Source organism: Prionailurus bengalensis, chromosome E3 (assembly GCF_016509475.1).
Source record: "Prionailurus bengalensis isolate Pbe53 chromosome E3, Fcat_Pben_1.1_paternal_pri, whole genome shotgun sequence".
NCBI classification, from domain to species: domain Eukaryota; kingdom Metazoa; phylum Chordata; class Mammalia; order Carnivora; family Felidae; genus Prionailurus; species Prionailurus bengalensis.
The window spans coordinates 24590878-24613745 of record NC_057357.1 but is presented as its reverse complement, the minus strand read 5'-3'; the positions used below and the strand labels follow the sequence as shown (position 1 = coordinate 24613745).

The following is a 22868-nucleotide window of genomic DNA, read 5'->3' as shown; positions in this document are numbered from 1 at the left end:
ACCCAATTTCAGAAGTCACTGTCCTACTGTTTGGTGCCTGTCCACCTGGTGTGGAGGTAGGAGGGCTCATTACCATCATGTCTGTAAATGGCTCATCAACTTGGGGTGTATGTATCTTCCTCATTCAACTAAATTACCAATAGGTTAAACCATTTTAAATTCTTAGAGGTCAAGAAGAGTTGAATTACTGGTAATTTCATGTGATTCAACCTAATAGTTGAGTTCGGTGTTTGTTCTCCTTCCAAGAAATAAACTGTCGTGCCAATCCCGCACGATCCAGGATCTCAGGATTTTTGTTCATCTTCTCAGGAGACATTCTGCTATTGCTTTTTTTTTTTTTTTTCACATATATTATTGTGAGACTGAATTGTTTTAAGGGCCAGGACAGTATCTTATACCTTTTTGTACTCTCTACTATGCCTAACAAATATATGAACTACAGAACAAATCCACAATCAGTGGGTTTTCCCAATTTTTTCCACATGAAAAATGTCGACTCCTCTTGCATTGTAGAGGTCTCCACCATCTTCTCCCCAACAGCTCCACCTTAATGTAGGGACAGTGAGGATAGAAAAAAAAGAAACGGTATTTTAAGGTCGTAACTTGGACTTGATTTCACTTCGCCCCGAAGTTCATCATTCCATACCCTTCCAAATGGCTCTCCTTTACTATACTGTTGTTGTGGGAGTCCCAGCCCAGCTGCCTCTTCATGATCTCCCTATGCCTGAGACAGCATGGGGGACTGCTACTCACGGTAGTACATCTGACCTCATCGGCCAGCCTTTTTGCTTCAAATAGTGGCATAAAGGAAACAGATAAAAGTTTGACTTTTATGTTGACAGTTGGTGTATTTTTATCGACTCAGACTATTTGCCATAGCAATACAGAAACAGTAAAGTACTGCCCTGCCTGAGGCCGACTCTGCCCTATTTTGCAATGTCAGTGAGGTTTTCCCTATCCCCCTTTTTACCAGCTACCCTCATGTCTGGAGCACCACACTTGCTCAGTCACGTGTAATGAGGGAACATTCAAAGGGACAGCGGAGCTTTGCTTCCTACATTGTCACAAATTAAAATAACGTACCAGCCCTCTCCTGTAGTTAATCTCACAAGAGGCTAGTACAGAATTGCTGGCTCAGGATGTCCTGTCCATAAACTCTTAAAATAACAAAATAGATAAGTTTATCTACTGCATAATACATTTTCTTATTTCTGTTAATTTTTTCTGTCGTTTGTTTGTTTACTTCAAGGCTGCAAAGAAGTTTGTTTCTGGCCGGAAGTCAATGGCAGCAAGTGGAAATCTGGGGCACACACCTTTCGTTGATGAGTTGTAAATTCTGAAACAGAAAAGAGCTGAACATTTTCTCAGCCCAGAGCAGCAAACACGTGAAAGTCAAAAATCTCTAATAAAACATACATCTTTTTTTTCCCCAATAAGGTGAAATGTCTTAAAGCATAAATACATAAATTGTTCCCAGCTGACTTAAAGTCAATAAAACATTCTGTTGAAATGTTTTTCTCATGTCTTGGCCATCAGTTAATCAAGTATTTATTATATGCTGAGGTCTTTGTTTTAGATGCTGCAAAGGAGAACAGGAATCTAAAAGTACAGAAGCTCAGAAACTTGTAAGATTATTATCGATGGCTTTAAAAATTTTTTTTTTAGTGTTTATGTATTTTTGAGACAATGCAAGAGACGAAGTGCAAGCAGCGGAGGGGCAGACAGAGGGAGACACAGAATCTGAAGCGGGCTCCAGGCTCTGAGCTGTCAGCCCAGAGCCCGATGCGGGGTTTGAACTCATGAACCATGAGATCATGACCTGAGCTGAAGTCAGACGCCTAACTGGCTGAGCCACTCAGGCACTCCTTTTATCGATGGCTTTTAAAGATAAAACCAGTTTAGGGGCGCCTGGGTGGCGCAGTCGGTTAAGCGGCCGACTTCAGCCAGGTCACGATCTCGCAGTCCGTGAGTTCGAGCCCCGCGTCAGGCTCTGGGCTGATGGCTCAGAGCCTGGAGCCTGTTTCCGATTCTGTGTCTCCCTCTCTCTCTGCCCCTCCCCCGTTCATGCTCTGTCTCTCTCTGTCCCAAAAATAAATAAAAACGTTGAAAATAAATAAATAAATAAATAAAGATAAAACCAGTTTAAAAATCTGTCCTTTTGGGTCAAAACAATTAAATGGTCTGAGTTTTACCCCCTTTCTTTACTGCCTTTCTTGCAGTATAGTTATTTCTGAAAAATCTAAATTCCCTGTTAGTCATATCTTATATTCCCAACTGCATCATTTTATGTCTGATTTATCTTCACTGTGTGACAGAGTTTTGTTTCTCATCTTTTCCCTCTTCCTCATCTGTTCCCATTCTGTTTCTTAGGGCTGAAGGGGGGGAGGGGGGGTGGAACTTTATGTGCACAACTAGCCAGAAAATATATCTCTTACTTATTTTAAGTAGGGCATTTGAAGTTTGCAAAACAAGAGAAGCTAACTGTCTAAATAAAAATGTGGCACTTACTTTAAAAATTGAAATTCTCTCTATGTTCATACATTCTGGTCCTGGGTTCCTCTGCCGCATTTTGTAAAAGATGAGATGTTCTTCTCAGAAGGGAGTGTGTTAATGATGTTGCTATTTTGAGAATAAGGTGGTGAGACCTGTCTGACCCCAGGGAAGTCTTTGGATTATCACATTGAAGAATGTCTCTGATGGCATCAGAATGCACTTGTGAAAGAATGGGTAAGTCTGCACATATTCCTCCTGTAAGTATAGCAAACCTGTGCATAGCAATGCACAAAAATTAGATGCTCATGTGATCACCAGTTTGCAGACTCCTGCCTAAGCAACTTTTGATACAGGTTGACCCCTGCCCTTTTCAACTTGGGCAAAGTCTTCTAGCCAAAATGCATCTGAGGTAGAGGAGGCTGTGGATGAGGAAGAGCTTTGGTTGTCTCGCTTCACCATTGTCCAGTATGGAGAAGGGGGCCTCACTTCTCTCTTGGGATCTTTGTGAATCACCACATCAGCATTAATCCCTTTTCCTACACTAATAGTACGGTTCTTCTTTTTGTAGCCATGCCATTCTCTGGAGATAGACATTGGTCTCCTTGCAGAGTGATGCCCACTGGACCTTGAATATTTATAATACTTAAGTTTTTTATCTGAAACTACATCTTCACTGTCATCACTGCTTGCCAAAGGGTCTTTTGCCTGCTCAGTTTTCTTTGTTGTGCTGAAATGGAAAAAAAAAAAAAAATAGTGAAAGACATGTATTCTTCATGTCTGCATATTCACTGTCCCCTAACAAGATGTCTTGTAACCTGCTTTGGTTCATCAAAGAAAGGATATAATTTAGCTTTAGCGCTTTCTGTGTTATTGAAGATTTTCTCTCCAAAACTGTCTTTAAATTTGTTTCCACTCCTAAATGTAAATCAGATTCTGCCTTAAGTTATTTCACATCACTTTCAAAAGTTTGAAAATAACTTAAGTCAGACTACTGACCAGAATATTAGCAGGTTTTAAGGTGTGGGTTAATTTCATTCCAGAATGACAGGTCAACCTGGCCATCTCCTCCACAGAACTCTTCTCATGGGTCACATGGAGTCAGTAATAACAGTGTCTTACCGATTTCCAAGGTATTCAGGAACTAGTGGACCTCTAAGTACACTAGTCATCGGGAAATTTTTGAGCCGCCTTTTTTTCTCCTGAGAACCATCATTTGCCTCTCTTTTGGGTTTACAAATGTGTATTTATACAACACCCTCTACATCCAGATGTGTCTCATTCACTATTCCACTTCTCTGTTGCTGTCCAAAAGCTTTTAAAGATTTTTTTTGTTACCTGCCCCAACTATTGGCTTTCTTGAGAGGTTGTATGGAGGTTTTTAGCAGAGGAAAGCAGCTACTCATATACCCTTGACTGAAGAACCAGTCATCTTCAACTGAGCTTGCAGCTTCAGAAGGGATGCATGTGGAGGGGTGAGGGAGGAAGGGGACACCTGGTGATCAATGGAGTGACAGATGTTGCAGCCAGATCACCCTCACATCCCCGACTATTAGCTTTCTTGGTTGTTGAAACTTGGCCAATGCTTGCCTGCTGCCATCTGCAGTTCTCTTGAACTTTTCTAATGTCTGCATACCTGAGCCTGCCATTACTTTCCTGAACAAATGCTGTTACCTGCTCCCCCTCATCCTGGCGCTGTTGCCCAGCATATCCGTTCTTAGATTTTAACATTCATTTAACAAAGATCTTTGTGATTATAGACCTTTGGTACATCTGTCCTGCTAATAGGAAATATGAAGTTGTTTTCTTCGCCACCCCCCAATCTTTTAGACTTGGCTTGCATGATCACTAATAATATTCTTGCAGGTGTGACCGTTGTACTTGCTCCCAAAACTGCGAACAGCTTTTCCGAAAGTTTCTCTCTTACAATAAACAGTTAGTAACTGAGCCACTAGTCTTATTGTGTGATTTTCCTTCATCCTTGATTTAGTGCTGTGCAAGGAGGTTCAGAAGACCTCAGGACTAGAACAGGTTGCCTTCAGACATGCCTAGGACTTCCTGAACAGCATGTGAATGAAAACAAAATCCAGGTTACTTTTTTTTTTTTCTTCAGACTGCAAAGAATATCTTTTGTAACTCTGTATTAGGTAACTATAAAGGACAGGTAGTAGGGTCAGATTCTTATTAAACTGAAGTAGGATTATAAAGCCACAAACGAGCAGAAGTCAGAGTTAATTACAAACAGTTTTCTATCACTGGACCTGCCCAGAGCATTATGTGGAATATTCTCCAATGGGCACACAGTACCATTTACTCCTGAAAAAGATCATACCAGCTTTGTGTAAGATGCCTTTTCTTTCCCTTTGTGCTCCTTCTCTGTCCTTTCCACATAAATTACTAAAGTGCCTTAGATATAAGCACTTTGTTTCAAATTAAGAAAGGGATTTAGAAAGTGGTTGGTATTGTTCTTAAGTCCTGTGGGCTTTAGTCTCATACTTGAGTTGTGCTATTTCTGTGTTTCCTCCTTACTTTTGAATGGTCGGTCTGTCATTCTTAGATTTTAAAATTCTGTATCTCAAACTCTGAACAATTAAAATGTGAACAACATAGTCGTTCTATAAATAAGTAATTAAGAACTCAGCCTTGAGAGCTGCACTCCCCAGTACAGGGCCCACCAGCTAGGTATGGCAGCTAAATTTGAATTGATTAAACTTGAATAAAACCTAAAATTCTTCAGTTGCAAATCCTCACATTTGAGGCTCTTAATAGCCACATGTAGACCGTGGCTACCACATCAGAACAGATCAAGAACATTTACACCATTGCAGTAAGTTCTTGGATATTGTTGCTCTAGAGACAGATCTAGTCACACTTAGTCCTGTGACCACTGGCAAGTTTACACACACCTCTCTTGGCCTCAGTTTTCTTATGTAACCATGATAATAAAAAGAATTAACCTGAGGATTAAATGGCAAAATACTTGTAAAGCAGTGTCCACCACATAGTAAGCAATGAATAAGTGTTCACTGTTATCATTAGTGATTTTTAACTGTCATGATTGGTTTGGTTATTGGGGGAAAAACTTGTCCCTAATTTGTGTCTGATCTAAGGGGACAGCTGGTACCAGCTCTGGTCCACTGTCACCATGTGAGGACACAAGCCCATCTTCTAATTTTTTAGGAGAAACCAGAGATGCAGATAATTTCCATGGAATCTTAGATATGTAAATTTGGCAACTAATGCAAATATTTTTTATTTAAAAATTTTGAAATATACAGAAAAATGAAAAAAAGAAACCTAGTTAAATGAAAAAACTTACAAACACTTTGCTAGCCCTTGGAAAAGCCCCTCCGTATCCTTCCTTCTCTCTACAGTCACTGCTATTCCGGCTTTTTAAAATGCTGTGGGAGACTAGCAAAGCACATCTGTTGGCGATATCAGTCCCTTGAACCAAAAGTTGGAATATCTGAAGTAATGTCTATCCAGTGTGGACCATTTTTTAGTCCTTAGTAAAGTTCCTAGCCTGCTTTCCCTGAGCCCATCCCAATAACCAAAGATACACAGCTGTAACAACTAGTGCTCAGAAATCTGTCAAATTAATAAGGACCACTCTTGCATCAGAGCACTGAACTTGTCACTGAAGGAGAAGGATCTCATGTTCTACGTGTCTTCATGTTCTACAGAACTTCCTCACATAGCTGATCCTCAGAGGAGTCTCTGGTACTCCTGTGTTACAGATAAACAAGCTCTCAGAGATTAAGCGATTTGCCTGAGCTTCAAAGCTGGATTTTTAAAAAAAAATTTTTTTTAACGTTTATTTATTTTCGAGACAGAGAGAGACAAAGGATGAACAGGGGAGGGTCAGAGAGAGGGAAACACAGAATCTGAAACAGGCTCCAGGCTCTGAGCTGTCAGCACAGAGCCTGATACGGGGCTTGAACTCACGGACCCACGAGATCATGACCTGGGCCGAAGTCGGCCGCTTAACCGACTGAGCCACCCTGGCGCCCCCAAAGCTGGATTTTAATTTTCATTCACTCTGAATAAATGAGCCCTCAGCCATGTGAAAGTCCTGTGGTAGATTTAGCCTAACAACGCAGACTTAGTCCTTGCCTTCAGTTTACGTTCTCCCAGGGCAACATAGTAAACAATAGATTGTACAGATTACTTCATTGAAATTAGGATAAATGCTGTGAAGGAGATACACAGGTTTCTCTGAAAGCATATGACAGATGGACCAGACAGTGTTTTAACACTTCCTAACTTGAAGGCCCCTTGGAAAAATTTTGCACCATGAGCCTTCAACGGTGAGTAATGACAGAGTCCTAGGCATGTTGTACACAGAGAAGGGCAAGTGTAAAGTCTGAGGCAAAGAAACATAAGACAAAGAAGCTGAGAGGCAAAGTGGACTAGAGAGGGAAGAGGACAGCAGTATGTGGTGAGGCTGCGGGATACAGACCCCAGCCACATGCAGTAGCATAGACCAGTGTAAGGGTTTGGGCATTTATCCTGAGAACAGGGTCTAAAAAGATTTTCAGCAGGGAACACGCCACATTCAGATTTGCACTGTAAAAGGATTGTTCTGTGTAGCAAATGAATAGGGGAAGAGAGTAGACAGTGGCTCTGACTGGGGTGATGATAGTGGCCAGAGAGAGAGATGGACAAATGTGAGAGAGAGTCGGAAGATAAAATGACAAGTTTTGTGATTATATGGGGTGGAAACAAGGGAGATGGAGAAATCTAGCATGGCCTCTAAATCTCTGACTTGTTCAACTAGGCAAATGCTCCCCCAGTAAGATAGGACCACCCCAAGGAGATAAGCAGTTAGCTGGCTCTTGATCTTTAGGCATAACGAGTGTGAGGGGTTTGTGATACATCCAAATGAAGCCACCAAGTGGGAGAGAGAAAGGGTTTAAATATACAAGTTTGAAGATCGTACAATTTGAAAATCAGTCCTGTAGGGAGAGGGACGGAAACCACAGGCATCAGTGAGGGTGCCCAGGAAATTGAGAGAAGGAAGCCAAAGATTGAGCGCTGGGGAACTCCAAGGCTGAAGCCTGGGGAAGACGTTTCAACAGAAGAGGGGGTGGGAGTTGTACAGTGTCAAATGTTGCTCAGGAGAAGAGTCTACTGGAATCAACCTGAGGGCTGTGAGTGGCCCTGCAAAGAGGCCTCTTGGACAAGTGAAGACAGCAAAGCCTGGACTGAGATTGGGGGAGAGCGCCTGGGAAATCATCTCCTGGGGAAATGGCCACATCTGATACAGCTCGTCACGCACGTTTGGAGCCAAAGGGATAGGACTGTGGCTGGGGGCAGGGAGAGGGCAGCAGAGTCAAGGTAGGGTTTGTAAAGAGGCAGAGGCCCCAAAAGCCTTACATGTTATTGAGAAGGATCCACAGAAAAGCTGAATGTGCAGGAGACAAATGAGGGCGTGGGATCCACAGCACGTTTGAGGCTGACTCTGGACAAAGGGACACATTGCAGGTAGATTTGGAGGCCGAGCTCCCATTAGATGGTTCTCTCTCTCTCTCTTTTTTTTTTTTAGCTCCAGATTCAAGGCTCTTGCCTCTATCAATCTGCCTCACATTAGGTCCTGCAGATTGTACTTCTCCAGAAGGATTTAAAAACCCACTAAATTACTGTAGCGGTTTCACCAAGACCACATGCTTCACAGGCTCTGGGGAACAGTAGCACAACAAAGTTTTCCTAAAATGAACGACTTACCGTGTTACCGGGAATTTGGTCTCAGGGATTAAATCATATATTTCTTGCCATTCTTGGGGTATGTCAATAAAATCTCGGTAAATCTTGATTTGTAGCACTGTTCCTATGGTGATGTGTTGCAAAAGTTTTAAAAATTCTCGAAGAGTATATCCTAACACATTGGCATGGCCAACACTAATCAGAACATCACCTGAAGAAGGAAAGAAATTATCAGTAAAATTAAGATAATTGGTCATTGGGCTCATACCACTTCTGGCTGCACTGTGAGGTATTCCATTTTACGAGTTCAACCAGACTCCAGCCTTTATTTAATAAAAGTGACCAACTAGGTGACATGAGTGTCCTTCGCATAATGAATGCATGCAAGATGTTTCTTAATAGCGGTGTAGAAGATATTATATCATGTTTTTATGGTATTTCTTTAGTCCTTGGTGTGAAAGAGGCTAAAAATCGTTTATAATCTGAACCATCCTTTAGGATTCTAAAAATGTTTGTTTCGAGTAAAATGAATAGTCATTATTATTAAAAAAAACCACTTACACTAAGTGAGTAAATGACCTACTTGCTATTGTACCTGCCTGGCAATTTCCAGTGCCCTCCACTTTATTAACATAAAGCCCTTCTGGGGCGCCTGGGTGGCTCAGTCGGTTAAGTGTCCAACTTCGGCTCAGGTCATGATCTTGCAGTTCGTGAGTTCAAGCCCCGCGTCAGGCTCTGTGCTGATGGCTCAGAGCCTGGAGCCTGTTTCAGATTCTGTGTCTCCCTCTCCCTCTGACCCTCCCCCGTTCATGCTCTCCCTCTGTCTCAAAAATAAATAAACGTTAAAAAAAAATTTAACATAAAGCCCTTCATTTTAATTTTCTGCCTTGTGCGGTATTAGTTGAGCAAGTAATTCTGCATGAAACAATGGACATTTAGCATGCTTTAAGCTTAAGATGCGTATATAGAGAGTATGTTGGATAAAGGGATTTGAAAGCTAAACTTCCTACTTTAGGGCATTGCTGGACAGGAAGGGAAGTGTGATGGTCAACCATAGAGCTTCTGACTTCCTGGCAAGTGGGAAGAAAACCACATCTTGACAGCAAGTCCCTGGACCCCCTAAGTGCATATCTTTGCCCACCTCCCTGCCGCCAGCACCTAGGGCATGGACATGTAAACTAGATCCAGCCACGGGGCACTCCCACCTGGGTCACTGAACCTGGGCAGGAGATGCAGCTGGGTGATGGAAGCACCCGGTTTCCAGGGGTAGTTATATATGGCCCCGCGTTCTGTCATCATTTTCCAAGCCTGGTTCTCCAGCCTTTCTGGCAGTTCTGTCAGACTCAAGGTTCTAAGTTCAGTGCCTTCACAGGCACTGTTTTCGATTGCTTGCAGTGAAGAATCCTGACTACTGCAAGGATATTCAGCAAGAGAGGAAGGAATACAAAGAAATTACTTCTTAAGGGCTCACATTAGGTAAAATCTTAGTCTTCAGATCTTACTAGAAGTAACAGCCTGCCAAATGGTAATGGAGACTTTATCACTAACACTGGATAAAGGGACTCCAATCAAGTCCCAAAGGATGTGTTCATTTCTCTGTGCGTGAGAAGCTAGGGACCCCTCAGTTACCTTCATTCCCAGACAGCAGAAGCCTAACCTCCAAGGAGGAGAGAGGATGCAGTACCTTCTGTGATACTACACCCCACTGTGCTGTAGTTGGGAATTAATGCTGATCTCAAAGGAAGGCTCCAAGGACAAACTTTCATGGTGCTAGATCCTATCAGAAACTTCAGTTTAAAAAGAACTTAAGTTTAAAAGTACTGAAGAAAATGAATACTTGGAAGGGTGAAGAAAAACCTGCTTTGGTCTTACAAAGTAGCTGATGATAAAACCAGCCTAGGATCTGCAGCTAACTTCAGAATGAAACAAGCTTCTCCCAGCCACCTGCAGAGTGTGCCATCTGAAACAGCTGTTCATCCTACAGAGGTTAATTACAATGGCAAAACAAAACCAAACACCTCACTGGATGAGTTTACGTGCCTGATGTTAAAAGGAACGTTTATAGCTGAAAGCTCTGGCTTGGCATTCTGCTTAATTACGTTGTTGAAGGATGTTTTTTATCAAGAGGGCAGAAAATAAACAGCTTAATTCCCTGACCATCCTGACTGTAAACCAAAGGTGTCATTGTATGAGTGTGATTACTCTGGCAATAGATATTAACATTGCCCTTCATAAAGAAACATCAATCTGGTATTTATGAATACCAACCCCATTACACTTTTTTTTTTCTGTTTTAATGGGCTGTAGGAACCACATTATTATAAACCTTGTCTCGATTACCTATATTAAATCAACTTTGCAGCAGCCAAGCCACTACTGAAAAATAGATTATTTATTTTTATCCATCTCTCCCGACAAGGCTCTGAGTTCCACAAGCTCCAGGTGGCTAGAGACCACATCTGTTTGGCTTACCATTATGCCCTCATGCCTAGCAGGACACCTGCACACAGTAGGCATTCAGGAAACGCTTATTGAATGAATGTGAGCAGTATATGACTTGTATTTACCTTCAAAGCTACACTATTTCTTAAGACTCTAGATATCAGTCTATTTAAAGCCATATTGGCCAAAAGGAATTTTAATTCAGCCAGAATAAACAAACACTAAACTAAACTAGCAAATTCAATAGGAAATGAAACCCAATTTGAAACACCAGAAGAGAAAAATGTAAAACACGTGGATGAGAAATAATGGGACTGGGAGGTAACAGGGTCGAAAAAATAGCAGGTCTGTGGGACTATCACCTCTGAAAATCTCATTCATTGTTAAAAGGACTGAATTCTGGTCTTTGAAACCAAGAGCCTGAAGAGAACTGACTGACCCATCATGAAGAGATTTGGGACTCTGGACTCTCCGGTACTGAAATCCCACTTCCAGTCAAAAGTGTGGGCTCTCTAGACATGGGTTCAAGTCCCAGCTCTGCCCCCCGACTTAGCTCCGTGTATTGACCAAGTTACTACATCTCCAACCCTCTACATTGTGTTATCGACCTTCCAGGAGTTTGTAAAGACTAAATTAGATAATAGATGTGGAAACACCTTGCACAATGCCAGTGACAAACATTTATTATTCATTTACTAATGCACAGACATAACATGTGCCAGCATTAAAGGTAAATCCTGGATTTAAAAGATTAATTCAAGACTGCCTCTGACCTCCAGGAGCCCACTAACCATAGCCACACCATGAGGTTCTGTTTCCTGTGCATAAAAGCACACTCCTGTCCCACTCCAGCGAGTGTGTGCTCTGGTTATGAATCAGCTTCTGTTGCCTGACCCCAGAGAAACTGAGGAAAAGCTCATGGGAACCTGTGCTGGACTTCTTTTGGTCTGGAACTGTCTCCCTGGTGCTTTTTTTCCCCAGCACCAAGCACTGACATTTGGAGAGAATGTTTTGGATTATAAGGTGGGGGCAAACTTTCATAATGGCATCATTTATCTATTTTCTTCTTTAATCCCCTGCTTCTAACACAAGCTGCAGTTAGAATCACCTGAGGAGCTTTTAAATCATGAACTGCCCTGTCCCCAGCCCCCTATCAATTGAATCAGAACCTCTGGGGAGATGGGGCCTAGGCATCTCAGTTTTAAAAGCTCCCAAGGCGATTCTAGGAAGTAGCATTATAAATCAGTAATTTAATCCACTGGGGCTCCTGTACCACAATCATTTTTTATTTAAAGAAAAAAAGAAAGAAAAGCCACAAGTCAGGAAACTCTCTAAGAACAGCCTAAGAGAAATGATTGCCAGTATTTCCATAGAACTGTCGTTTTCAAAGCACTTTCATAAAATTTATCTCTCCAAATCCTAGCAACGTCTGAGGAAGGTAGCTCTTATCCCAATTTAGAGATGAGGTGACTGAGGCCTAGAAGGTTAAATGACTGCCCAAGGTCACAGAACTAGAAAGTGACAGAGCCTGGGCCTGACTGAATTCAGGCCCAGCTAAAACCGGATGATTCTTGTTTCTCACCACCTTACCATCCCATTGTGCCTCCCTGACTCCTGAGCACAGCCCTAGAACTGGAGCAGACACTGGAAAACACATCTTGAACTGGATGGAAAATTCATTCTCCCAAAGACAAGAGAGGCAGGGCAGTGTTGATCAAAGGCCTTGGGCTCTGAAGTCTAACAGAGAGGGTTCAAATCCCTGATCCCTGGTGTGACAATGGGCAATTTACTAAATATCTGACTCCTTATCTATACGGTGGTTTAATGCAGAATCTACCTCAGGGATTGTCAGGAGGATGAAATGAGATCATGCTTCTAAACATTAACAATGATTAATACTGCCTACCTAGAAGAAGAAAAGTTTGTCCACAGAGAGGCATAAACTCTGGAATGACACCATCCCACTTGCCAGAGCGGGGTGAACCTAGACAAGGAACTCAATCTCTGTGCCTCAGTTTCCTCCCCTGTGAAAGGGGGATGACAATAGTTCCTACCTAGAGACTTACTGTAAGAATTCAGTGAAAAAATAAAACAGCAAGCGTTATTAAAGTGCTAGCAACTGGCTGGCCCACAAAAAGCTCTCAAACAATGTCATCATCATTATTATGGTTACACTAAAACCTATTAACCAGGGTCTCCCCAAAGGCAGATGGGAGGGGGGGGGGGGGCGGGGAACCATAGTCACCTGGCTGGAGTTTTCCATCCGTGGCTGCAGCCCCCGTCCTGATGAGGTGGGTGATCTGGAGGTAGGGCCCATTCTGGATGATGATCAGGCCTAAGCCCAGGTTGCCCACAGTGAGTTTGGTCTGCTGAGTTTTGCTCAAGTTGTGTATGGATGACTTGACATTGAAGCCAACGTTTTTGCCTAATATAAAGAGGGGGAGATTTTTTAGTCCTTCACCTGGACAGCAGCATGACAGTATCACTGGGGTTCTAAAGCCAGATCCCTGGGGCAGTTCCTCAACCTATTTATTTCTCAGTTTCCTCATCAGTAAAGTGAGGACAGTACGTGTCTAGCTTGGAGACTTGTTATGAGAATAAATGAGACAGAGGGCTTTGCTCAGTGCCTGGCACCTGCTGAGTGCTTAATTAATGTCAGTTATTATGTATTCACTTGACAAATGTTTCTTGATGCAGGCAGTGTGCTAAGAAATAGCAGTTTCTTGCCCTTATGGATCCTGCAGCTTAGTGGAAGAGACAGATACTAATCAGTCACATAAATAGATGTTGAATAACAAACTGTAACACATACTATGAAGGAAAAATACAGAGAGCTCTGAGGAAGACTGCCAGGAGGCCAAGGTATCCTGCGGGGAAGGCAGTTCAGGCTTCATACAGGAGGCAAAATTTGAATCGAGGTCAAAAAGACCAACAGGAAATCTTGAGACAAAGGAGGGTGGGAGGGAGCAAACTGGATTGAGGCTGTAAGGAAAGAACAGAGATGCACTGGAGCACTTATGAGGAGCAAAGTCACAGCCGACTGGCGCAGCTTCACAGGCTTACCTCACTGGAAAAGCTTAGGAGCAGTTTAAGCGGGACCCTGTAACATTTGTATTTTCTTACACAAAGCAAACAAATGAACCCGGCTGGCTGCTGTGCGGGGCACAGACTGCGGGATCCAGAGTGGATGTGGGAAATCAAAGTGTTACTGGAGTCACCCAAGCATGCCATGGCGATGTCAGTGGAAATGGTAGCGAAAGATCATTTGGGAGGAAAATCCGGGAAAATGGGTGGTGGTGGAAGGGTGCCGAAGTATGTTTTCTCCAGAACTGATTCTCACAAGAAAAGTTTCAAAGACTATGGAGTGATTTAAAACAAGTTACTTTCCTAAGAGGAAGCTTCTCAGAAGACTCATTTTCAGTACACAGGAAGTTTCTGGGGACATTTGTTTTCAGCAGCTCTTCCTGAAGGACAAGTGACAGGCCTTTGCGAAATCCATGTGACTGTGGTGTTTTGGGGGGGGCCCAAGAGGCCTGCTGAGGGAGGGGTGCCCCCTGTCCCCCCCACCCCCAGGTTCATGACCCTTCCCTGTAAGCAAGTGTCCTTGCTGTCTCCAACCTCACCTTCCCCCAAGCCGCAGAGACTCTATAGAAAGTAAAGTAACCCAGTATAAAGAAGGTACCACATTCGGAGATTTTTCAAGATTCTGGGAGCCATTTGGAGCAGGTCAGACCCTCCTTCAGCCTCTAGCTCCTGAGCATACAGAGAAGTGGCATCTCAGACAAGGTCTGAGTTCCAACCTCAGCTTGCTACTTCATTGTGCTTAGGATAAAATAATCTATAGGAGACCCAGTCTCAAAAGACAGCAGGGTTAAGGGAAAGAAGGCAGACTCAAAAGACTCCATACCACACGATTCCACTTTTATGACACTCTCCGTGGAAAGGGCAAAACGATAGAAACAGATCAGGAGTGGCAGCCACTGAAGTGCAGGCTGGTGGCAAAGAGGAGCAAAGTAATTTGGGGACGGGGGAGGGAGCGTGTGTGGGAGGGAAACTTCCACATCTTGATAGTGGTGGTGGTTATATGTGGGTATTCATTCATTGGTCAAAACTCAGAGCTATACACTAAACATGGGAGGGGGGGGAGAGGGAGGCTCTTACTGTATGTAAATTATAGTTTGGTAAACAAATGATGGCGAGGGGCTAACTCCCAGTCCAAGAGGGTGACGTTCCCATTTTACAGGGGAGGCAAAGTAATGAAGGCTTTGTCTCCAGGGCGTCTCCCTCTCCCCACTCCCCAGTTACCTTTTTTGCTTTTATGGGCGGCCTTCTCCATGGCCCCAGGAGGGCAGACCGCTCAGGAGGCGCCTCCTGGAGCCGAAGCTGGAGTGGGTCCAACTCCCAACTGTTTCGAACCCGCGAGGAGGGGGTGCACAGCAGGCTGGCCGTGGGCGACCGGGGGACCCCGGGCGGCAAGGAGATTTCCGGCGCTGCCCCTCGGGATGGCCGCCAGGGGGCAGACGTGGAGCATCCGTGGGGGTCACAAGGCCTCAGCGGACTTGGAAAAAGGAGTGAGTGAAAGTTTTGGCGGAGAACAAACTCGTTCAGCAGCACAGTGTCTGGCTCACAGTGGGTTCATCATCCATTCTTGGAAAACAACCGAAGTGGGGAGGATGGAGGAAGCACAGAGGCGGGTGTGGCAAAGCTGTGAAATTGTGGGGCCCAGGCAGACCCTAACTAGAAGCCCATATAAGATCACACAATCCCCTGCTGCACTCCCAGTAATGATATTTTTAAATATTGCTGCATCAATAGTCCCAACTGTTTTGGAACTGCACTGTTTTCATCAATGTTTTGCATGAGAAGAGGGGCCAAGGGTGGCTCGGGGAAAAAAAAAAAATGAGTCACGATTAGGAGAGAAATTAATTCTTCCTTCTTTTTTCCAAAATAATTCTTTCCTCCCACACACACATTCGCTCATAGGACAAATATTTACTGGAAGCCCGCTCTGTGGTTTGTGCTGATGCTGGGGACACAACAGTCGGCAAGACAAACAAGGGCCCTATCCTTTTGGAACTTAGATTTAACGAGCAGATCAAGTGGATAATTTAAGAAAACTGTAAATTATCAAAAATATATTCTAGAAGAAACAGAAAGCAATGTGATGAGGTAGGTCCTGTCCTCATTCCCACTCCGATAAAACGGAGAAGTTATGCACCTTACATTCATGCCTTCAATAGTTATCAAGCACTTATTAGACGTCAGACACTGTGCAAAGATTTCCGTGGTAAACCCAGTTTACCGGGCTGTTTCTGTGGCTCTACCCAGACAGTAAACCAGGGCAGATTTTCATTCAATAAATCCCACCTTGCAGAGGCTGGGACAAAGGGAAAGAACAGTCATCCATTTTCTTACTCTCAACCTCAAGGAGTCTCCAGCAGGTGGCTTCTTGTGATCAATCACCAGTTTCCTCCTCCAAACAGTCTGGCAAGGTGTCTATGCAGACACCAAATTAACTCTGTCATAAAATGCATCCTTTTCCTCTGTTTTCCTATTAGTAGGGGGACAGTGAGAGTTTGTGGAACTAAAGCATGTCAGCATCGGAGGTTCAGGGAGGGGAGCCTATCAGCGCCTGGCACATAGGGTGTCCATCTGCCTTCCCTCCATCCCAGGCTGAAAACTCTCTTCAGGGCAGATGCCAAGATCACACCAATGGGTGGAACTGCAGGATACAAACGGTTGTGGATGCCATCCTGTGCTGCCCAGATCCCCCTTCGGGACTGAAGGATTTATTCCTGCTCCTCCACCCCACCCCTGCTTCCAGCTGAGCTCCCTGCCCAAGATTACACCTTCCCAGGGCAGCTAACATCCAGTGACTGGTCACTGTGGGGTAAAAATCTGGCTCCCTCAGTCCAGCTCGAGCAACCCTGGAGGGCAATCCCAGCTCCAGAGCTCCTGTGGGGTCTACTGAGGTCCTTCTGTGGCTGCACTGCCACCTGACTTCTCCCTTTGCCTAATGCTGCTTCCCCTTCCTCCCCTCATGGGCGTGGCTTCCAAGAGCACTCCCCAATAAACTCCTTGCAGCTCAAGAGTGTTTCCTGGAAAGCCCACCCAACCTGCAGCAGCTAGCACCAGGGATGGTCTGCAAGAGTAGATGCCAAGATGGAATTTCGGAGCTGGGTGACCCCGCTGTCCAGGTGATAATGAGGACCCCATACCCAGTAGAGGAGGTGTATACATCACCTTGGGCACAGGGAAGCACTAAGATTGTTCCATTTTTCACCAGAGAAAATTGAAACAGTTTGTCACCCACATGATCCACCTGAGTATCTCTTAGTGCTCCCTTGCCCTATTTTGACAGTGAACAGACAAAAAAAGCAGCCACAGCCCGAGAAATACATGGCAACAAGTGGCTCAGACTCCTCAGGGATGGAGGTCCGAACCACCCCACCACATAAGCCACCTAGACCACCAGAGGTGCTAGCAAAAGGTGAGAGGAATCTAGGATGGGCAGGAGAGGAGGGAGGTGATGAGCATGTCGCTTATGCCTGGAGATGAGCTGCAGCAACACGGGGAGCTGGGGTTTGTCCTGCTAACCTTCCTTTCATAAGATTCCCACAGGAAAAGATGCTCACCGGGGTCCTGCTCTCAAAACTGAAAAGAAGCAGGTGGATCGGCGTGCAATGGGTGCACTGTGACAAATGTTGCCCTGTGCTACCCAGTCCTCCTGAAGACTGAAGGACTTAGTCCCCAGCTCCTGGGAAGGTTGTAGGTTCATGGATCTCAGCTGTCGGCCCTCTCAAGGAATTGTCTTTGGCTGAAGAGCAGCCATACCCAAGGTCATTCCTGAGGTAGCTCAACTCCAATGACTGGTCCATGTGGGGATATAAAGGCTTGGCCCCTTTTCCCCAACTCTGAGTGGCCACCCCAACTTCAGAGTTGCTCACGGGGTCTGCCAAAGCCTCCAATACCCGAATCACAGCCAAACTGCTCCCTCTGCCTTCCCTCCCCCCAAAGGAGTTGCTCCTTAGTGCACTCCCTAATAAAGACCGCACGCTAATCCATAATCTCTGGTTGGAGTCAGCTCCAGTGGAACCCAATCCATGAGACAAAAGGAGATTTGAGCCCAAGGCACAAAGTGTTAACCTCTGGATTTAGCTCTTTGGTTTTATCTAATCCCAGAACCCCCAGGTGCATGTATATGGTGCAGCCACCAAACTCTTGGCCTTCATGGTGAACTTGACCCCCTGGGGAAGCAGTGTGTTCTTTATCCTGTCAGGCCAAAGATACTCCTTAAAGAGAAGAGTGATTATATAGTCCCCTCCACAGCTTTCACCAAGGTCCCATCTGGATTCAGCCTCTGTTGGCCCAAGGCCTACCATCCATCATGATAAAGCACACTGTGTTCACAGCCCCTTAACAGCCGCAGAATGGCTATTTATGACTTAAGGCTGCCAGCATAGATCCCTTCTGGGGGCCTTCTGGGTCCCCAAGGATTTTCTGCCTTAAGGATCCCTGTGGCTCATCTCTCTGAATGAAATAGCCCCAGCTGCTTTGCTTAAGGGAGAGTGAGGAGATGGGGAGCTTCTCCCACTGAAGCAGAATGTCTGACTTTCCCAAGTTCAAGTCAGTAGAAGGGAGGGGACTAGAATATAGTTCTGTATCCTTTTTGCTCCACCACACCACCTCTCATGAACCCTAGGGTTTGCCTCTACTAAAATCTAGACTGGGGGTGGGGGTGGGGGCTCAGTCAGTTAAGCATCTGACTTTGGCTCAGGTCATGATCTCATGGTTTGTGAATTTGAGCCCTGCAATGGGCTCTCTGCTGTCAGCACAGAGCCCACTTCGGATCCTCAGCCTCCCTCACTCTCTGCCCCTACCACACTCATGTATGCATGTGCTCGCTCTCTCTCTCTCCTAAAAACAAATAAAAACATTTAATAAAAAATAAAATAAAATGTAGACTGGGATATAGAGGAGAAGGGAACTGATCTGTCCTGTAGATCTCGGACAGATCCAGGACTCTGCAATACCAGGTATGTTGGAAGTAGAGAATGAGATATGGGACTAAAATCAGGATTAATGGAAAATATGTAATCAGAGTATTTAGTCCCTGCCCACCCCTCCCACCCCCATGCTGGGTGGTAAAGAAGCAATGGGAAGGTGACTTTCTGAAGTGACTTGTGGCCATTAATCTGGTGAAATTTTTCTCAATTTTTTTTTTAACTCCAAATTGTTTTTTTTTTTTTTCACTTAAATTTAAATATAGTTGACATATTAGTTTTGGGTGCACAATATAGCGATTCGATATTCATAGATGTCATGAAATGATCACCACAATAAGTCTAGTTCCCATTATACAGCTTGTTTTTTATCCTTTTATCTTAGATCCAGAACCTTTTGTAGAGGGGCAGAGGTAGGGGGGACTGGGAAGTGCTGCCCAGGTAGAAGGGAATTTACACTCGTATTTTTTAAACACAATGATCAAGTGATCACCATACCACTCACAGGCAAACTGTTCCAACAGTTCACCTCAGGATTCTCATCAATGCCTAGTAGTGAACATCAGCGGACATTATTTGAGAATTCAGAACTATAAAGCTGGGAGTTTCTTCTATGCCTGGGCAATAGAAACTCTGAATGAGAAGCCAAGAATATGACTCCATCAAACTTCTCCAGTACTTTAAAAAAAAAAAAAAAAAAGTGAAACCCTGCTGCAGTAATGTGATATGCATATCTGAGTCCCTGGAATATATCAATCAGCTTGTGCCTATTTCTGTGGCACAGGAAAACTAAACGGTGTCATAATAATTAAAAAAAAAATCCTTCCCCCCAGGAGACCAATGTTTGGACAGGAAAGTCTATAGACTAGCAATTAAATCCCTCCTTACCCAATCTATGTGGTGACACTGATAACTCTGCAAGTTTCTGCAAGGCTGTTGGATTTGGTGGAATTTGAAACTTGCTGAGTTTTGGGAACATGTAGGCATTCCCAAAATAGAGACAGATGTCAACCTTCTAGGTCTTTCTTGAGATGACCTATGTGGCATTTAAGGAGAAGATGACTGTCCCATCTCTTATTTGCTGCGTGGGGGACTATCCAGGAAAGAAAGAGCTGGATCCAAAGTTAAGGTTAATGGTGACTTGGTCCAAGAGTCAGTCACAAAAGAAAAAGCAACCTCCACTAGATAGTAAAATTATAGATGGAGAAATCATCTGTATTGCCAACAAACTATGCCAATGTCTTGTTTGTTTCTGTTTATCCATCCAAACTAAGCTTCTCCTCAGGCCTCAACTCAGTAAATACTATCACCAAACACCTGGTTACTCAGGCCAAAACCTTAAGAGTCATTCCTGAGGCCTTTCTTTGTTTCAACTCCTCCCCCATGGTCAGTCGTTTTCCTTGCCTATAAAACACCCAAAGCCAGCCATTTTTTCCATCTTCACTATTCGCATCCTAGCTAAAGCTACATTTCTTTCTCTCCTGGAGTACTTTGCCTGTTAACTGGTATCCCTTTCATTCCTGTCCCCCCACCCCCTTCCCCAACTACGCTATCTTTACAGATTAAATAAGACCTTGTCAGTCTCCTGCTGAAAACCTCCTGTGCCTTTCGCTTGCACTTAGAACAAAATCCAGACCCTTTACCATGGCTCCCCAAACCCTACATCTGGTCTCCGCCTACCTCTCTGTCTTTTCATACTACCGTCCAGCCAAACAGGCTATTCCACAGTTCCTTGAACAAGCCAACCTCTTCCTTGTCCCTTCCCCTAATCCTCTTTGCACTTGCTTCTCCCTCCGTCTGGAGTAGTCCTGCCCAAATCTTCACACGTTAGGCGTTTACGGTAGTGGTGGTCTCAGTGAACCTTCCCTGACCATCCTAAGCATCACCACAGCCCTCCTCCTCCCCCGCCATCAGACCGACCCCCATTTAGTTCATAAAGCAACACCTGAAATGACCCATTTTTAAAGATAAATTTTTAACATGTTTGCCTCTTCCCCACCAGGATGTAAGCTTCCGGAGATTGGGAACCTTGTCTCGCAAGTCCAGCCCAGTAACCCCACTAGGTGTCGACAGTTATTTCCTAAATGGGGCAGTCCCGGAGCTCAACGACGCGGAAGGGGCAATGCTAACACAAGGTGACAAGAGCTGTACGGGGCCCCGGGTCACTTGGCAGAGTCTCCCACCCATCAATCCAGTGTCCGTTTTGAAAGGCTAAAGACTGAGGGGCATTTTGTCACCAGTCATTAACAACGATAACATTATTATTGGCAAGAAAGCTCAAAGGCGGCGTGGCCTGCCGGTAGGCGCGGGGCAATGGGGCTGGGCCGGTGCCAGGTCCGGCTCCAGGGCAGCGAGACGTGAGGCCCAATAGAGGCCGGGGCAGCCGAGCCCGGGACGGTAGGGAGGGTCGGGGTCCGCGGGCCGGGGCTGCGAGGCGGGCGGCACAGCCGGGCAGGGACGCGACAGCCCGGGACCCGGTCTGGCCTCGACAGCGCCGAGGCTTCGCTTCCGGGTGAGGGGCGGGCGAGCCGAGCAGTTCCGGGGCGGGCGGCGGTTCCGGCTGTGCGGGCCGCGCCGCGGCTGCTGGTCCCGGGCGCGCGGAGGGCGCGAGTGGCGCGCGGGGGCCGAGGGGGCGCGAGGCGGCGGCGCGGGGACTCCGGGCCCCGGCGGCGGCCCATGGGGCGGGAGGCGTGAGGCCGCGGCCTGCCCGGGGCTCGGGGGGTGGGGGGAGCGGGGCGGGGAGATGGATAAACTGACCATCATCTCAGGATGTCTCTTTCTGGCCGCCGATATCTTCGCCATCGCCAGCATCGCCAACCCGGACTGGATCAACACCGGGGAGTCCGCGGGTGAGCGGCGGGCGCGCGGGGCCGGGCGGGGGATTGGCTGAGGGCTGAGGGAGGGGAGGGGAGACCCGGCCGGGGGGAGAAGACCGGGCCGGCGGCTGCGAGGAGGGGGGCGGCCTGAGGAGGGAGGGGGCGGAGAGGCGTCCGGGGCGGCGGGGCCGGGCGCCCCGGGGGCCGGAGGGGAGAGGGAATGGAGAGGAGGACGCGCGGGCGCGAGCGGGACCCCGGGGCTGAGGGGAGCGGCGCCCCGGGCTGAGCGAAAAGTGGCCGAAGGGCGAGGAGACCTGGGCTGGGCTGGCGGGTCCCGGACGGAGAAGGGGGGGGTGGCGGGGAGACGGTCGCCGGACCTGAGGGACCAAGGAGGAACGAGCTTCGTCCTGGATTGGGGGCGGGGGTAGGGGAGTCCAGGTGGGAGACGGGAAGAAACCGCTCTGGAGGAAACTGAGGCGCCTGGGCAGGAATTAGAAACGAGGCGGGGAGCCGGGGCTGGGAGCGAGGTAGCCCGTGGGGCAGTGCGAGGACCACCAGAGAGCTGCGACGGGAGTCAGGTCCGGCCCCGGGCCCCCGAGGGAGGGAGCTGCGGCCGGGTGCCCGGTGGCCCGACCGGGCAGGGTTAATGTGCTGGAGGAGCTGGTGTGCTGCGTGCGGGTCCCCCTCCCCGCGCCCTCGCCCATCCCCTGCCGGCTCGGCTGTGTTTAAGACGCATGTGGCTTCCGATTTTCCCTTTGAAGTCTGTGTGGTTATAATTTTGCTTTATTTTAGGCCCGGGAGCTATAATAATACTAATAATAAACTTCATTTTATGGAGCATCTTTCATTCCAGCGCATCACAAAAACGCTTTAGAGATCTTAATAGTAGTTACAAAATTAAATAACACATTAGAGTTGCAGGCAGCCCAGCAGCAGCAGCGGTGCCCGCCGGAACACCACCGAGCTGGAGGCAGCAGCGACAAGGTGGTGCCCTCCGGAGAGAAGTAGGCATCTTTCTGAAGGGGATCCCGGGTGCAGGATTTTTCTCAGCTTGGGCCGTCATCGCACATACGTACCTGTACACACTCACACTCACCCAGACCTGTGAGACCAGCCCTGTAATTAACGTAACAGCTGTCAGGAGAGCTGACTGGAATGAAGGAATGAGCCTGTTTTCTAACTGCTCCTTCAGTGCAGGTGAAGGGAATATAGGGGGGTTGGGACTGGCAGACTCCCTCCGTGAATAATTTGTTATAAAAATGTATCACTGTGCTGTCAAACTTACTTCTTAAGTATTACTTACGGGTCTGTATTTATCCTGCAGTATATTTAGCTCTTAAAAAAAAAAGAAAGCTGTAGCTGGGACATTTGTTGCTCCCTCCTCCCTGCCTCCTCTCCTCCATCTAGATCTAGT

General features: G+C 46.1%; 3 protein-coding genes across 5 annotated transcripts in view; 2 read left to right on the top strand and 1 right to left on the bottom strand.

The window, feature by feature from the left end:
- Positions 1–1514, top strand: part of LOC122471573 (cytochrome b-c1 complex subunit 2, mitochondrial) — a 31194-nt gene extending 29680 nt beyond the window's left edge. The window contains exon 14 of the mRNA XM_043560322.1: positions 1250–1514. Coding sequence (XP_043416257.1) covers positions 1250–1333 — 84 coding nt within the window. The 3' untranslated portion in view covers positions 1334–1514. The remainder of the gene's footprint in view (positions 1–1249) is intronic.
- PDZD9 (PDZ domain containing 9) lies at positions 328–21497 on the bottom strand. Of its 3 annotated transcripts, none has more exons than XR_006294209.1 (5): positions 14941–15229; positions 12881–13060; positions 8215–8404; positions 2509–3220; positions 328–546 (listed from the first exon to the last, which is right to left on the bottom strand). XR_006294209.1 is itself a non-coding variant. In XM_043560324.1 (5 exons), the coding sequence occupies exons 3-5, from the start codon at positions 9490–9492 to the stop codon at positions 2827–2829; spliced, it is 678 nt and encodes a 225-aa protein (XP_043416259.1). In that variant the 5' UTR covers positions 9493–9604; positions 12881–13060; positions 21396–21497; the 3' UTR covers positions 2417–2826. The 3 variants fall into 3 exon arrangements, 2 of the variants coding, with proteins under 2 accessions (XP_043416259.1, XP_043416258.1); XM_043560324.1 differs by lacking the exons at positions 328–546; positions 14941–15229 and adding exons at positions 9399–9604; positions 21396–21497 and having other exon boundaries at positions 2417–3220; XM_043560323.1 differs by lacking the exon at positions 328–546 and having other exon boundaries at positions 2417–3220.
- MOSMO (modulator of smoothened) overlaps positions 21351–22868 on the top strand; it is a 61869-nt gene continuing 60351 nt past the window's right edge. The window contains exon 1 of the mRNA XM_043560325.1: positions 21351–21487. Coding sequence (XP_043416260.1) covers positions 21382–21487 — 106 coding nt within the window. The 5' untranslated portion in view covers positions 21351–21381. The remainder of the gene's footprint in view (positions 21488–22868) is intronic.